Raw genomic sequence first — 16055 nt, 5'->3', positions numbered from 1 at the left:
GCAGGAATTGTGGTTACTGGAGTTCTCTATGATCAAATAGGTTAAATTGGAGGATTGGAGGTTTGAAACCCTCTGTGTAGATGTACCACAGTTACAAACTAATAAATGTGATTGTTCTAAAGTCATTACTGCTAATTATAAGGGGGTGCATAACATAGTCATAGGCCATGAAGGTGGACAAGGACCAATGCCGTGCCAAGTTTTGGTTTAGAAAAAAGTATGATAGGTGGACACTTTCTCAAGGTGATCACAATACAATACAATATCAAATGTATCTAGCTCGCTACAGTATTTGACACCTGTCTAATTTTCCTGCACTCTTAGCAACGCGGTTCTAATTATGTACACTGGCGTTGCTTTCAATTGTGTTGAGACAAAATATCTTAAAGGATCATATTATTAAACAGACTGTTGTAGACCCACTTCCTCTCTGCTGACCTCATGTCAAAATAAAGGTCCTGCACGTGCACCATATGTGGACAGAAAAGGAATAACTTGTGGGGGACTTTTATTTTGACATTAAATAAGCAGAGAGGAAGTGGGTCTACAACATACTCATGTTTGGTAAGTGTGTTTAATAATATGATACTTTAGATATTTTGTCTCAAATTCCCCAGCCATAATGACCAACCGTCCTGCCCAACGCACAGTAGGTTCAAATGCAATTGTATTTAACTTCTGGCTTCCCACGGAAAGTTTTTGTGCAACCCAATATAAATGAAAGCAATGCTACTGTATGTAAATACTACACCCACGTTGATAAAAGCACCTACCTTAACTACACAAACAAAAATATCAATGCAACATGTGAAGTGTTGGACCCAAGTTTCATGAGCTGAAATAAATGATCCACAAAATGTTCCATATGCTCAAATGTTGTGCATAAATTATTTTACATCCCTGTTAGTGAGCATTTATTCTTTGCCAAGATAATCCATCCACTTGACAGCTGTGGTGGAGACAATAAAAGGCCACTCTAAAATGTGCAGTTTTGTCACACAACACAATGCCACAATTGGCTTGTTGACTGCAGGAATGTCCATCAGATCTGTTGCCCGAGAATTTAATGTTAATTTCTCTACCATAAGCCGCCTCCAACGTTTTAGAGAATTTGGCAGTACGTCCAACCGGCCACACAACCTCAGACCACGTGTAAACACGTCAGCCCAAGACCTCCATATCAGTCTGCTTCACCTACGGGATCGTCTGAGACCAGCCACCCGGACAGCTGATGAAACTGTGGGTTTGCACAACCAAAGAATTTCCGCATAAACTGTCAGAAATCGTCTCAGGGAAGCTCATCAGTGTGATCATCGTCCTCACCAGGGTCTTGTCCAGTGGAGGCTGCTGAGGGGAGAATGGCTCCTAATAATGTCTGGAACGGAGCAAATAGAATGGGAACCATGTGTTTGATGTATTTGATACCATTCCACCTATTCCTCTCCAGCCATTACCACGAGCCCGTTCGCCACAATTAAGGTGCCACCAACTTCCTGTGGTCTTGACCTGACTGCAGTCAGTGGGCAAATGCTTACCTTCGATGGATGAATCCCGGTTAACTGTACCGGACAGATGGCAGACAGCGTGTATGACGTCGTGTGTGTGAGCGGTTTGCCGATGTCAACGTTGTGAACAGAGTGCCCCATGGTGGGGTTATGGTATGGGCAGGCATAAGCTACGGACAACAAACACAATTGCATTTTATCAATGGCAATTTGAATGAACAGAGATGCCATAACGAGATCCTGAGGCCCATTATCGTGCCATTCATCCGCCGCCATCACCTCATGTTTCAGCATGATAACGGCCCCATGTCACAAGGATCTGTACACCATTCCTGGAAGATGAAAATGTCCCAGTTTTTCCATGGCCTGCATACTCACCACACATGTCAACCATTGAGCATGTTTGGGATGCTCTGGATCGACGTGTACAATAGTGTGTTCCAGTTCCCGCCAATATCCAGCAACTTCGCACAGCCATTGAAGAGGAGTGGGGAAACATTCCACAGGCCACAATCAACAGCCGAGCCAACTATGCAAAGGGGATGTGTCACGCTGCATGAGGCAAATGGTGGCGTCATCAGATACTGATTGGTTTTCTGAGCCACGACCCTACCTTTTTTTTAAAGGTATCTTTGACCAACAGATTCATATCTGTATTTCCAGTCATGTGAAATCCATAGATTAGGGCCTAATGAATTTATTTAAATGGACTGATTTCCATATATGAACTGTAACTCAGTGCAATCTTAGAAATTGTTGCATGTTGTGTTTATATTTTTGTTCAGTGTAAATCATTAAAAATGTCAACTTCAATGGGGTAACGTCAGAGGTTGGACGTCCGAAGGATTCCAGATAGCAGGGACTGCTGTGCAAATTTGACAGGAAGTGAGCAGTTCAAGAGCCAGTCGCGAGAAGATCGAGGTATAATAAGAAGCCACGTCATGAAAACTTGACTGAGGAACCAAACGTTCGTGAATAATTGTTGTCATCGAAAGGGAATTATAACACAAGGCGTATCGTCAGTCGCCACAGGACTTTGGGACTGTTAGTTTGCCTTTAGGCAATTCGTTGACTGTGGTCGTTTTGCCAAGATCGTATGGAAAGATGTCAGATATCGGGGACTGGTTCAAAACAATCCCGTTCATCACCCGGTACTGGTTTGCTGGGTCGATTGCGGTTCCCTTGATAGGTAAACTGGGACTAATCAGTCCCATGTACCTCGTCTTATGGCCAGAGAACTTCTTTCACAAATTTCAGGTAAGTTATGGGCAGTGGGGTTGTTTTTGTGTGCTACAATTTGCTGTGTTGCTATGATAGCCTAGCATCAAGGCTAGCAGGCCTTGGATTGTACGAGGGGTGTGAATTCAGTCCAATCACAAAACGAACAGGTTGGACTTCCGGGATGCACGAAGACGCTAGTTCAGTGATAGGATAGCAGCATTTTCAATAGCAATTATGTACAAATTAACTACATGACTATTTCGAAAGGTTTGTTGAATATCTCACAAATATTTGGATTCCTGGATTTGTTATAGGTTTGGTTGAGTGAGGTTTGACCAAAAATAATGTCAATGCAATTCCAACAGGTGGTGCTATCACATCCACCTTTGGACATCCTCATCATAACTGGCACCTCCCACATTACGTACAGTAGTCATCATGACTCTCAGGCAAGGGTTTCATCATAGTCTTCTGACAGGTGGCGTCACAACGTGACACTCGACCCTTCTTTTGTTACTGGACCCCACCTCTATGAAGTGGGTTTTCTCAAACACACACACACACACAGTGGTGTAAAGTTTTCAAGTAAAAATACTTGAAAGTACCATATAATTATTATTTAATTTTTTAGGTATCTGTAGTTTACTTTACTATTGATATTTTTGACTACTTTTACTTTTATTTCACTACATTCTTAAAGAAAATAATGTAAGTGGGCCAATTCACTCATCCCTACTGCCCCTGATCTGGCGGACTCACGAAACACAAATGCTTCGTTTTGTAAGCGATGTCTGCTTATTGTAGTGTGCCTTGGGCTGTCCTTAAAAACATATAAAAAAATATTCAAAACATCTTGTTTTCTTTCATATAAGCTAGTTTAATTTATTAATACTTTTACTTTTGATACTTAATTATATTTAAAACCAAATACTTTTACTTTTGGGGTGACTTACTTGAGTCATTTTCTATTAAGGTATCTTTTTTATTTTTTACTCAAGTATGATAATTGGGTTATCTCCCACCACGAACACATACAGGGTGGACAGTATCGGTTCTCAGCCCTGACAGCTGAGAGTTGACTACTGGTTGTTATCTTGTGAAGGCAGAGTAGGTTTCCATTGGTGAGGCCACAGCTGGCACACCGGGCTGTTGTTCCACTGGGGTTTTTGTGTAAACCAGTGCAGTGCCCCAACCTGGTCAGATGGCCCAGGGTGTATGTTTTAGGGTTCTCACGATACCAGTATTGCAATACTTGGAAGTATCGTGGCCACAAAACATGAAGCAGACTTCATTTGTTGAGAAAAAAAACATTCTAAAGTTGTAAACGCACAGCCTTCTGTTGTCAACAGTCACATTAGTGTTTTTCTCCCAACTAGACCCTTACAGGCAGGCTTTAAAGAACCATAGAGATTAGTCTGCTTTGGGTTTCCTGGTATCAGAGTATGTGTATGGTATCCTGAATACCCTAGTGTGTTTACATCAACCAGTGAATGTGACAGGTGAGTTCACCCCCCCCCCCCCCCCCCCACACACGCACCAGCTAACAGACTCTATGATCTCTCTTTCTCTCTCTATCGCTCTCTCTACAGGTATGGAGACCAATCACCTCCACCCTATACTTCCCTGTGGGTCCTGGAACAGGCTTCCTCTACCTAGTCAATCTTTATTTCCTCTACCAGTACTCTACCAGGCTGGAGACAGGTGGGTTCACACAGTACTCTACTGGGCTGGAGACAGGTGGGTTCACACAGTACTCTACCAGGCTGGAGACAGGTGGGTTCACACTGTACTCTACCAGGCTGGAGACAGGTGGGTTCACACAGTACTCTACCAGGCTGGAGACAGGTGGGTTCACACAGTACTCTACCAGGCTGGAGACAGGTGGGTTCACACAGTACTCTACCAGGCTGGAGACAGGTGGGTTCACACAGTACTCTACCAGGCTGGAGACAGGTGGGTTCACGCCAGGTCACAGAAGGTGGGTTCACGCCAGGTCACAGAAGGTGGGTTCACGCCAGGTCACAGAAGGTGGGTTCACGCCAGGTCACAGAAGGTGGGTTCACGCCAGGTCACAGAAGGTGGGTTCACGCCAGGTCACAGAAGGTGGGTTCACGCCAGGTCAGAGGCTAGCTAGGCTGACAGTCTGCCAGCTCTCATTTGCAGTTGTTATGTTTGAGGGTAAATAATACACGTTGAGCCTGTCCTGTGGAAGAGGCCTGTCCTGTGGAAGAGGCCTGTCCTGTGGAAGAGGCCCCTCCATCAGGCACCATCATATACGTTGAGCCTGTCCTGTGGAAGAGGCCCCTCCATCAGGCACCATAATAAACATTGAGCCTGTCCTGTGGAAGAGGCCCCTCCATCAGGCACCATAATACACATTGAGCCTGTCCTGTGGAAGAGGCCCCTCCATCAGGCACCATAATACACATTGAGCCTGTCCCGTGGAAGAGGCCCCTCCATCAGGCACCATAATAAACATTGAGCCTGTCCTGTGGAAGAGGCCCCTCCATCAGGCACCATAATAAACATTGAGCCTGTCCTGTGGAAGAGACCCCTCCATCAGGCACCATAATAAACATTGAGCCTGTCCTGTGGAAGAGGCCCCTCCATCAGGCACCATAATAAACATTGAGCCTGTCCTGTGGAAGAGGCCCCTCCATCAGGCACCATAATACACATTGAGCCTGTCCTGTGGAAGAGGCCCCTCCATCAGGCACCATAATAAACATTGAGCCTGTCCTGTGGAAGAGGCCCCTCCATCAGGCACCATAATAAACATTGAGCCTGTCCTGTGGAAGAGGCCCCATGATAAACATTGAGCTTATCCTGTGGAAGAGGCCCCTCCATCAGGCACCATAATAAACATTGAGCCTGTCCTGTGGAAGAGGCCCCTCCATCAGGCACCATAATAAACATTGAGCCTGTCCTGTGGAAGAGGCCCCTCCATCAGGCACCATAATAAACATTGAGCCTGTCCTGTGGAAGAGGCCCCTCCATCAGATACCATAATAAACATTGAGCCTGTCCTGTGGAAGAGGCCCCTCCATCAGGCATCATAATAAACATTGAGCCTGTCCTGTGGAAGAGGCCCCTCCATCAGTCACCATAATAAACATTGAGCCTGTCCTGTGGAAGAGGCCCCTCCATCAGGCATCATAATAAACATTGAGCCTGTCCTGTGGAAGAGGCCCCTCCATCAGGCACCATAATACACATTGAGCCTGTCCTGTGGAAGAGGCCCCTCCATCAGGCACCATAATACACATTGAGCCTGTCCTGTGGAAGAGGCCCCTCCATCAGGCACCATAATAAACATTGAGCCTGTCCTGTGGAAGAGGCCCCTCCATCAGATACCATAATACACATTGAGCCTGTCCTGTGGAAGAGGCCCCTCCATCAGGCATCATCATATACGTTGAGCCTGTCCTATGGAAGAGGCCCCTCCATCAGGCACCATAATAAACATTGAGCCTGTCCTGTGGAAGAGGCCCCTCCATCAGATACCATAATACACATTGAGCCTGTCCTGTGGAAGAGGCCCCTCCATCAGGCATCATCATATACGTTGAGCCTGTCCTATGGAAGAGGCCCCTCCAGGCACCAAACTGTGAGCAGCCCAATAGACATCACTTGTTTTTATATAGACAAGAATGTTGTATGTTTATGGGCTAGATGGAGGTGAAAGGTAGGAGAGGGCAGTGGGCTGGATTGGAACCTATGCTGACAGCGGTACATGGTAGATGCGCTCCAGAGGAAGCGGGCCAGACAGCTAGACCATCCCAGGCCTCACCGATCACTTCTTATTGTTAGTCAGGCTCCATTATATATCTGATCTGTTACACAACATTACGACTGTTGGAGGTAGGAGGAAGCAGACCATTTGTTCACTACACACACAGATTTTTTATATTTTTTAATCTTGTGATCATGGTGGGGTTAGGCAATTAGAATATGATTAAATAAAGAATTGTTGTGTAAGGTCTGTATGTACAGTATTTTTTTTTTTAAATGTGATGACACCTATTACCTGCCGCTCAAATAAATCTCTCAATGCCATTTTAAATGAGATTTATTGGCATGGGAAACATGTTTACGTTGCCAAAGCACGTGAAATAAACAAAACAAGTGTTTCTCTCATATCTCTTCTTTCTATCCTCTCTCTCCCTCTCATATCTCTTCTCTATCCTCTCATATCTCTTCTCTATCCTCTCTCCCTCTCTTTCCCTATCCTCTCTCCCTCTCTTTCCCTATCCTCTCCCTCTCTATCCTCTCTATCCTCTCTCTCCTCTATCTATCTCTCTCTCCCTCTCTATCCTCTCCCTCTTTCCCTATCCTCTCTCCCTCTCTATCCCTCTCTATCCTCTCTATCCTCTCTCCCTCTCTATCCCTCCTCTCCTCTCTCTCTCTATCCTCTCTCCCTCTTTCCCTATCCTCTCTCCCCCTCTATCCTCTCTTCCTCTCTATCTCCTCTCTATCCTCTCATATCTCCTCTCTATCCTCTCATATCTATTCTCTATCCTCTCTCCCCTCTTTCCCTATCCTCTCTCCCTCTCTATCCTCTCTCCCTCTCTATCCTCTTTCCCTATCCTCTCTCCTCTCTATCCTCTCTCTATCTCTCTTTCCTCTATCCTCTCTATCCTCTCTCCCTCTCTTTCCCTATCTCTCCCTCTCTATCCTCTCTCCCTCTCTATCCTCTCTATCCTCTCTCCCTCTCTATCCTCTCTCCCTCTCATATCTCTCTCTCATACATCTCTTCCTCCTCTCTCTCCCTCTCTATCCTCTCTCCCTCTCTTTCCCTATCCTCTCTCCCTCTCTATCCTCTCTATCCTCTCATATCTCCTCTATCCTCTCTCCCTCTCTATCCTCTCCCTCTTTCCCTATCCTCTCTCCCTCCTATCCTCTCTCCCTCTCTATCCTCTCTTCCTCTCTTTTCCCTATGCTCTATCCTCTCTTCTAACTGGCTCTCTCATATCTCCTCTTCCTCTCATATCTGTATCTATCCTCTCTCTTTATCCTCTCTCCCTCTCTTTCCCTATCCCTCTCTCCCTCTTATCTCTCTATAATGCGTTCATCTCCCTTATCCTGCTCCCTGACTACATTATCCTCCTATCCTCTCTCCCTCTCTATCCTCTCTCCCTCTTTCCCTAATCCTCTCTTCCTCTCATATCTCCTCTCTATCCTCTCTATCCTCTCATATCTATTCTCTATCCTCTCTCCCTCCCTATCCTCTCTCCCTCTCTATCCTCTCTCCCTCTCTAATCATCCTCTCTCCCTCTCTTTCCCTATCTAGCTCATACATTTAACTTATCATCATCTGTCCAAAATGCTGCTCTTCATACATTTAACTTATCGTCATCTGTCTGAAAACCTAGTAAATCTTCATACATTTAACTTATCGTCTCTGTCCAAAAGCCTCTTCATACATTTAACTTATCGTCTCTGTCTGAAAACCTCTTCATACATTTAACTTATCGTCTCTGTCTGAAAACCTCTTCATACATTTAACTTATCGTCTCTGTCCGAAAACCTCTTCATACATTTAACTTATCGTCTCTGTCCGAAAGCCTCTTCATACATTTAACTTATCGTCTCTGTCTGAAAACCTCTTCATACATTTAACTTATCGTCTCTGTCCGAAAACCTTCAAAACAGAAACTTTTCAGGAATTGGAACATTCCATTATGAAACTTTTTTTTATATATTTTGAATAAATGTTTTGTGTCCTTGAGTCATGAAATGTTCAGAGAACATTGAGGGGAGTTAATTTAAAGCGGTAATGTAAAAAAAATATATAATTGGAGTTACAAGGTTTTCATCAGACAGCGACGTTATGCTGTTTTGTCCATTGTTAAACTATTAGCCTACCTTTTTCATGTTTTTTGCCATGATTTCCCATTGTTTTTGCCTCTTGAGTCCAGGCCTTGTTATAGTATGTATTATTAGAGCCACCCCTTGCCTGTTAAGCTGCCAAGCAACAGTTCAGCCCCTTTCCAGTGGCCTAGCTACAATCTGTTTCTCTGGACAGCCAAACCAGTCTCTGTTTCTCTGGACAGCCAAACCAGTCTCTGTTTCTCTGGACAGCCAAACCTCCTGCCTGCTAGTGGCCGAGCTACAGTCTGTACAGCCAAACCCCCTGCCTGCTAGTGGCCTAGCTACAGTCTGTACAGCCATGTGGTTCATTCAGGTCATATGGATGGACAACACTACTCACGTGAAAGATCTGGTTGAAATACAGCCTCTGTCTTTCTGCCCATGCTGCCTCGGTTACTGTGTTGTGGTTCCGGAACCTCAGTACAGCTGGAATGGATCATTAGGCTCCTCTATGCTCCATGACAGAACAGACACAATAGTTCTGTTGTCCAGTCATCTGTTCCACTGCTTTTCCTTTTGAGTAACTAGAAGGGAAATGAAGGTCGGGGTAACTAGAAGGGAAATGAAGGTCGGGGTAACTAGAAGGGAAATGAAAGGTCTGGAAGGGAAATGAGGGTCAGGGTAACTAGAAGGGGGTAACTAGAAGGGAAATGAAGGTCGGGGTAACTGGAAATGAAGGAAATGGAAGGAAATCGGGGTAACTGGAAGGGAAATGAAGGCCGGGGTAACTGGAAGGGAAATGAAGGCCGGGGTAACTGGAAGGGAAATGAAGGCCGGGGTAACTGGAAGGGAAATGAAGGCCGGGGTAACTGGAAGGGAAATGAAGGTCGGGGTAACTGGAAGGGAAATGAAGGCCGGGGTAACTGGAAGGGAAATGAAGGCCGGGGTAACTGGAAGGGAAATGAAGGCCGGGGTAACTGGAAGGGAAATGAAGGTCGGGGTATGTGGCCTGGTTATATACAACTAGACGAAGGGAGTTTGATTCAACATGTGAATGCAGGTTTCCTTGACATTGCTTGTGTAGATAACCGGCTTAATGATGGACATGCAGGTAGGTTCCTTCCTCCTATTCTCTCTCTGTCCTGTAGAAGAATTAAGACCTGTTGCCTTTTTCATTTACCAAGACACATAGTCAAACCCTGCATTAACTAAAGGCTGTCAGCCCATCCCTACAGCACCTGTCAAGGATAGGCAGGGTTTTATTAGCTGTGTGTGTGTGTGTGTGTGTGTGTGTGTGTGTGTGGAAAATCCACTCAAACTATCTTTTGGTATTATTTTCCATTAGTCCATTGTTGATACAGTCCCAATATGTTTTGCATGTCAGCAATCACATTTTCAAGATAATAGACTTTCTAGAAGCAAAGTGTCACTGGCCAGAGCATCATGTCAAGATAATGGACTTTCTAGAAGCAAAGTGTCACTGGCCAGAGCATCATGTCAAGATAATGGACTTTCTAGAAGCAAAGTGTCACTGGCCAGAGCATCATGTCAAGATAATGGACTTTCTAGAAGCAAAGTGTCACTGGCCAGAGCATCATGTCAAGATAATGGACTTTCTAGAAGCAAAGTGTCACTGGCCAGAGCATCATGTCAAGATAATGGACTTTCTAGAAGCAAAGTGTCACTGGCCAGAGCATCATGTCAAGATAATGGACTTTCTAGAAGCAAAGTGTCACTGGCCAGAGCATCATGTCAAGATAATGGACTTTCTAGAAGCAAAGTGTCACTCAGAGCATCATGTCAAGATAATGGACTTTCTAGAAGCAAAGTGTCACTGGCCAGAGCATCATGTCAAGATAATGGACTTTCTAGAAGCAAAGTGTCACTGGCCAGAGCATCATGTCAAGATAATGGACTTTCTAGAAGCAAAGTGTCACTGGCCAGAGCATCATGTCAAGATAATGGACTTTCTAGAAGCAAAGTGTCACTGGCCAGAGCATCATGTCAAGATAATGGACTTTCTAGAAGCAAAGTGTCACTGGCCAGAGCATCATGTCAAGATAATGGACTTTCTAGAAGCAAAGTGTCACTGGCCAGAGCATCATGTCAAGATAATGGACTTTCTAGAAGCAAAGTGTCACTGGCCAGAGCATCATGTCAAGATAATGGACTTTCTAGAAGCAACGTGTCACTGGCCACAGCATCATGTCAAGATAATGGACTTTCTAGAAGCAAAGTGTCACTGAGCATCATGATGACGCAAAACAACTTGACTGCTGACACGCTAAACACACTGGGACTGAATCAACAGACGACTATTGGAACAATACCAACACATACTGTAGTTCGAGTGGATTGTCCCTTTAATCTGCAGAACATCATGTAAACTAGGTTCATTAAGAAGGTCAGATGATCAGACTGGTCCAGTTTATCACGATGGGGAGTTACTGTCAGATGATCAGACTGGTCCAGTTTATCACGATGGGAAGTAGCGGTCAGATGATCAGACTGGTCCAGTTTATCACGATGGGAAGTAGCGGTCAGATGATCAGACTGGTCCAGTTTATCACGATGGGGTGTTACGGTTGGATGATCAGACTGGTCCAGTTTATCACGATGGGAAGTAACGGTCAGATGATCAGACTGGTCCAGTTTATCACGATGGGGAGTTACTGTCAGATGATCAGACTGGTCCAGTTTATCACGATGGGGAGTTACTGTCAGATGATCAGACTGGTCCAGTTTATCACGATGGGGAGTTATGGTTGGATGATCAGACTGGTCCAGTTTATCACGATGGGGAGTTACGGTTGGATGATCAGACTGGTCCAGTTTATCACGATGGGGTGTTACGGTTGGATGATCAGACTGGTCCAGTTTATCACGATGGGAAGTAACGGTCAGATGATCAGACTGGTCCAGTTTATCACGATGGGGAGTTACTGTCAGATGATCAGACTGGTCCAGTTTATCACGATGGGGAGTTATGGTTGGATGATCAGACTGGTCCAGTTTATTACGATGGGGAGTTATGGTTGGATGATCAGACTGGTCCAGTTTATCACGATGGGGAGTTACTGTCGGATGATCAGACTGGTCCAGTTTATCACGATGGGGAGTTACTGTCGGATGATCAGACTGGTCCAGTTTATTACGATGGGGAGTTACGGTCAGATGATCAGACTGGTCCAGTTTATCACGATGGGGAGTTACGGTCAGATGATCAGACTGGTCCAGTTTATTACGATGGGGAGTAACAGTCAGATGATCAGACTGGTCCAGTTTATTACGATGGGGAGTAACGGTCAGATGATCAGACTGGTCCAGTTTATTACGATGGGGAGTTACGGTCAGATGATCAGACTGGTCCAGTTTATCACGATGGGGAGTTACGGTTGGATGATCAGACTGGTCCAGTCTGCTGTACCTTGTTTCACAGAGGGGCGCCAATCAGGCTGTCTCACCCTATTCCCTTTATTGTGCAGTCTGGTCAAAAGTAGTGCACTAAATAGGGAATAGGGTGCCATTTGGGACACTACCTCAGACAGCTCAAAGCCATCAGTTTCTGACAGCTAAGAGGCTAGTCGTCCCGCCTCAGTGCTACTGACCATAAATCTACCAGAGGTCATCACAACCACTGTCATTTAGTGTAAACAAACTGGACACTTCCGTGGTCACCGTGACAATAACAACTATGACATCAACAGCTTCAGTGCTGCTGTGTCGCTGCAGCCTCTTGGCCAGTTGGTTTGTAAAAGAGGATGTATCTATAACCTACATTATTAATGAATGAGGTTTTGGTTCACCTCTTCTTATGAAATGACTGATTTGAGAACTACTATTACCTCTACCTACATATACATATTACCTCTACCTACATATTACCTCTACCTACATATTACCTCTACCTACATATTACCTCTACCTACATATTACCTCTACCTACATATTACCTCTACCTACATATTACCTTTACCTACGTATACATATTACCTCTACCTACGTATACATATTACCTCTACCTACGTATACATATTACCTCGATTGACCGGTACCCCCTGTATATAGCCTCCACGTTGACTCTGTACAGTAACACCCTGTATATAGCCTCCACGTTGACTCTGTACCGGTACCCCCTGTATATAGCCTCCACGTTGACTCTGTACCGGTACCCCCTGTATATAGCCTCCACGTTGACTCTGTACCGGTACCCCCTGTATATAGCCTCCACGTTGACTCTGTACCGGTACCCCCTGTATATAGCCTCCACGTTGACTCTGTACCGGTACCCCCTGTATATAGCCTCCACGTTGCCGCTGTACCGGTACCCCCTGTATATAGCCTCCACGTTGACTCTGTACCGGTACCCCCTGTATATAGCCTCCACGTTGCCGCTGTACCGGTACCCCCTGTATATAGCCTCCACGTTGACTCTGTACCGGTACCCCCTGTATATAGCCTCCACGTTGACTCTGTACCGGTACCCCCTGTATATAGCCTCCACATTGACTCTGTACCGGTACCCCCTGTATATAGCCTCCACGTTGACTCTGTACCGGTGCCCCCTGTATATAGCCTCGCTATTGTTATTTTACTGCTGCTCTTTAATTATTTGTTACTTTTATCTATTATTTTTTTTAAACTGCGTTGTTGGTTAAGGGCTCGTAAGTCAGCATTTCACTGTAAGGTCGACACCTGTTGTATTCAGCGCATGTGACAAATACATTTAGATTTTTAAAATATGCAAATGATGTTGTTTTCCAGCTCCTGATGATCCCGTTGATAATGTCCGTCCTGTACGTGTGGGCTCAGCTGAACAGAGAAACCATTGTCTCCTTCTGGTTTGGGACACGCTTCAAAGCATGTTATCTACCCTGGGTCATCCTTGGATTCAACTACATTATTGGGGGCTCGTAAGTAGTTCCATTATTTAATCAACAATCCAACATGTTATAACTACAATTTACATATAACAGAAATGTCTAAGCCATTAGTAAAATCCTAAATGTCTTGGTTGTTCTCATCTCCAGTGTTGTCAATGAACTGATTGGGAACCTGGTGGGCCATCTCTACTTCTTCCTGATGTTTAAATACCCCATGGACCTGGGAGGCAGGTCCTTCCTGTCAACACCTGACTTCCTGTGAGTTCCTCTGCTTCTCTGCCTGTCTAGTGTCCCAGTCATGTGTTGCTTTAATCCTGAAGCAACATGACGGGTAGAAATGTCATGAGTAGAGGTGACACGATTCCTTATACTACATGTCAGAGATGTGTAATGCGTGTCTGTTCTACACAAATATATTTCTACGTGAACATTCCTGCTGAACACAGCCCTGTTGTCCTCATTCTACATTTCAGAGATACATGTCTGTTTTAATACATTGTGCTTTCTTCGGTCTCTACAGGTACCGCTTCCTGCCCAACAGACGAGGGGGCGTGTCTGGGTTTGGAGCTCCACCCAGCAGGAGACCTGCAGCTCCCGAGGCCGGTGGTGGTGGAGGAGGTATGGGAGGACGTCATGCCTGGGGAGCTGGCTTCCGTCTAGGGGACGACTGAGGAGACTGTCCTACCGAGTAGCAGGACAAAGACTCTTGTCTCCACTCCTCAAGACTACCGCCGATGCCCAAATTATACAGAAGAAAGCAGATTGTTTTTGTATCCAACTCCCCTTCCTTTGAACTGCTCAGAAAAGAGATGTCTCAGCTGTGGATATGATCAGCATGTTATTCTTTCAGTGCTCTCTTTTACACAAGATGCCATATCTGATTACACTGTAATTACAGGGCTCCTCCTAACCAGTGTGTTGCCGCAGCCAGCCTTTTCAGAGTGTGGGTTTGGCTATTTAGAAAAGCATTGTTCTGGGAGAGAACAGCCGAAGCGCTAAGGACTGAATTCTCTTTGCTCCTTAAATAGAACACGGGGCAACAGCAACACTCACGCTGGCTGTGTAGATAGAGGCTCATATATAATAACACAAAACAATATTTCTTGTTCACCCCCCCGGGGTCTGTGCGGTTGTATGATCACACCACACTGAATGTTTGTCTGTTTTGAATGGGGGAGTAGGGTCGAAGTTGTGAGGGATTGAAAAATGTAATCTTCAACATAGTGTAATGATGCAACAATGCAGTTTGTATTTTGAGATAAAAGCCTACGGTTTGTGCTCAGACTGTCCCAGTAGATGCTTTGGATCCATATCAAACTGCAGTGTCATGGTTCTGTGTCTCCTTTGATTTAGCTCTGCAACATGGCAATTAAATGAAACTGCAAGATTTGATGAATACCCCCAGTTGGTGTGAAATGGGTATCAACTGTTTTCACCGTGAGTGATTTGCTTGTTGCCAACTTGATTTTCATTCAGAAGATGAACCAGGCTAAATAGCAGCACTCTGGTCTTGAGGATGAATATTTAGTTATTCACCAGGGTCAATTCAACAAGTTAACTGAAATTACAATTTGTTTCTACAATGGAATTGACCCCGACACACATGTACAGTGACCCTTGACCTTATACCAGAGGATGTCTTTCAGTTGAGTATCTTATGATTTTATTATTTTTTTTTTTGGCTGGGTCTGCTTCTCTAACTTTTGTACAATGCCATTTTGTACTTGAGTAAACAGAACGTAACAACTTCAGTTTTTGTTGTATAAAAAAAATCTTTGAACATTGTTCTGAAGTAATCAAATCCTGTACGTGTCTCTGGACCGAAACATTCTTAGAGGACACAGAGGAAGGGGGGGAAATGCAGATGAAGGCAGCCCATATACCCTGAGAACACCACACTGTGACAGACTGACCAGGTGAAAGCTATGATCCTTTGTTATTCACTTGAATCAGTGTAGATAAAGGGGAGACCGGCTGAAGGAGGATTGTGTGTCATTCAAAGGGTCAAAGGGCAAGACGCAAAATGTAAGCGCCTTTGAACGGGGTACGCTCCGGTTTGTGACAAGAATTGAAAACGCTGCTGTGTTTTTCCACACACAAGTTTCCCGTGTGTATCAAGAATGATCCAGCCAACTTGACTGTGGGAAGCTTTGGAGTCAACGTGGATCAGCATCCCTGTGAAACGCTTTCAACACCTTGTCGTCCATGTTCTGAAGAGCTGAGGCTGTTCTGAGGGCAAAAGGGGATGCAACTCAATATTTGGTCTACCCAGTGTGCATTTCCCCTAGAGTTGATTGACATGCCCGCTTAATCTAATCAGCATAACACCAAAATCTGTCTTTTTGTTGTTGCATGGGCCAGTCCTCAATCCAGCACATCTACTGTGGAAGGTGGCAGAGCTGCAGCTGTGTTTGTCAGACCAGGAGGCATCCTAAAAATCATCTCTCATATCTTTAGAGTCCAAAAGGTTTGGGCTACAAACTAATACGACCAGTCTATGGAACGATGACTCACAAACACAATGGTGTTCTCCTTTTTGCTCTACGACCACAAGTGTCACGGTACCAGGCTGGAAAGGTTCCACAGTCAAATTCAACCTTTTACCCCCGAGCCTACTGACATCTCCCAGAAATAG

At 45.0% G+C, this 16055-nt stretch overlaps 1 protein-coding gene across 1 annotated transcript; it reads left to right on the top strand.

Moving 5' to 3' along the window:
* The first annotated feature begins 2377 nt into the window (after positions 1-2377).
* Positions 2378-15205, top strand: derl1 (derlin 1). Its single transcript, XM_064945071.1, has 7 exons — positions 2378-2762; positions 4316-4904; positions 8780-8844; positions 9622-9648; positions 13302-13450; positions 13568-13678; positions 13941-15205. Exons 1-7 carry the CDS (start codon positions 2610-2612, stop codon positions 14089-14091), a joined length of 1245 nt encoding a protein of 414 aa, XP_064801143.1. The 5' UTR covers positions 2378-2609; the 3' UTR covers positions 14092-15205.
* The last annotated feature ends 850 nt before the right edge of the window (positions 15206-16055 follow it).

The sequence above is a fragment of the Oncorhynchus masou genome, chromosome 29 (assembly GCF_036934945.1).
Source record: "Oncorhynchus masou masou isolate Uvic2021 chromosome 29, UVic_Omas_1.1, whole genome shotgun sequence".
Lineage (NCBI taxonomy): Eukaryota > Metazoa > Chordata > Actinopteri > Salmoniformes > Salmonidae > Oncorhynchus > Oncorhynchus masou.
The sequence above is the reverse complement of the archived record's forward strand: the minus strand, read 5'-3'. Positions and strand labels throughout refer to the sequence as shown.

Excerpts from the sequence above, each read along its gene's own strand:
- derl1 (XM_064945071.1), top strand. The coding sequence starts at position 2,610 with ATGTCAGATATCGGGGACTGGTTCAAAACAATCCCGTTCATCACCCGG. Across the intron at positions 2,763-4,315 it reads ACTTCTTTCACAAATTTCAG|GTATGGAGACCAATCACCTC; the intron begins GTAAGTTATGGG and ends CTCTCTCTACAG. Across the intron at positions 13,679-13,940 it reads CTGTCAACACCTGACTTCCT|GTACCGCTTCCTGCCCAACA; the intron begins GTGAGTTCCTCT and ends CGGTCTCTACAG.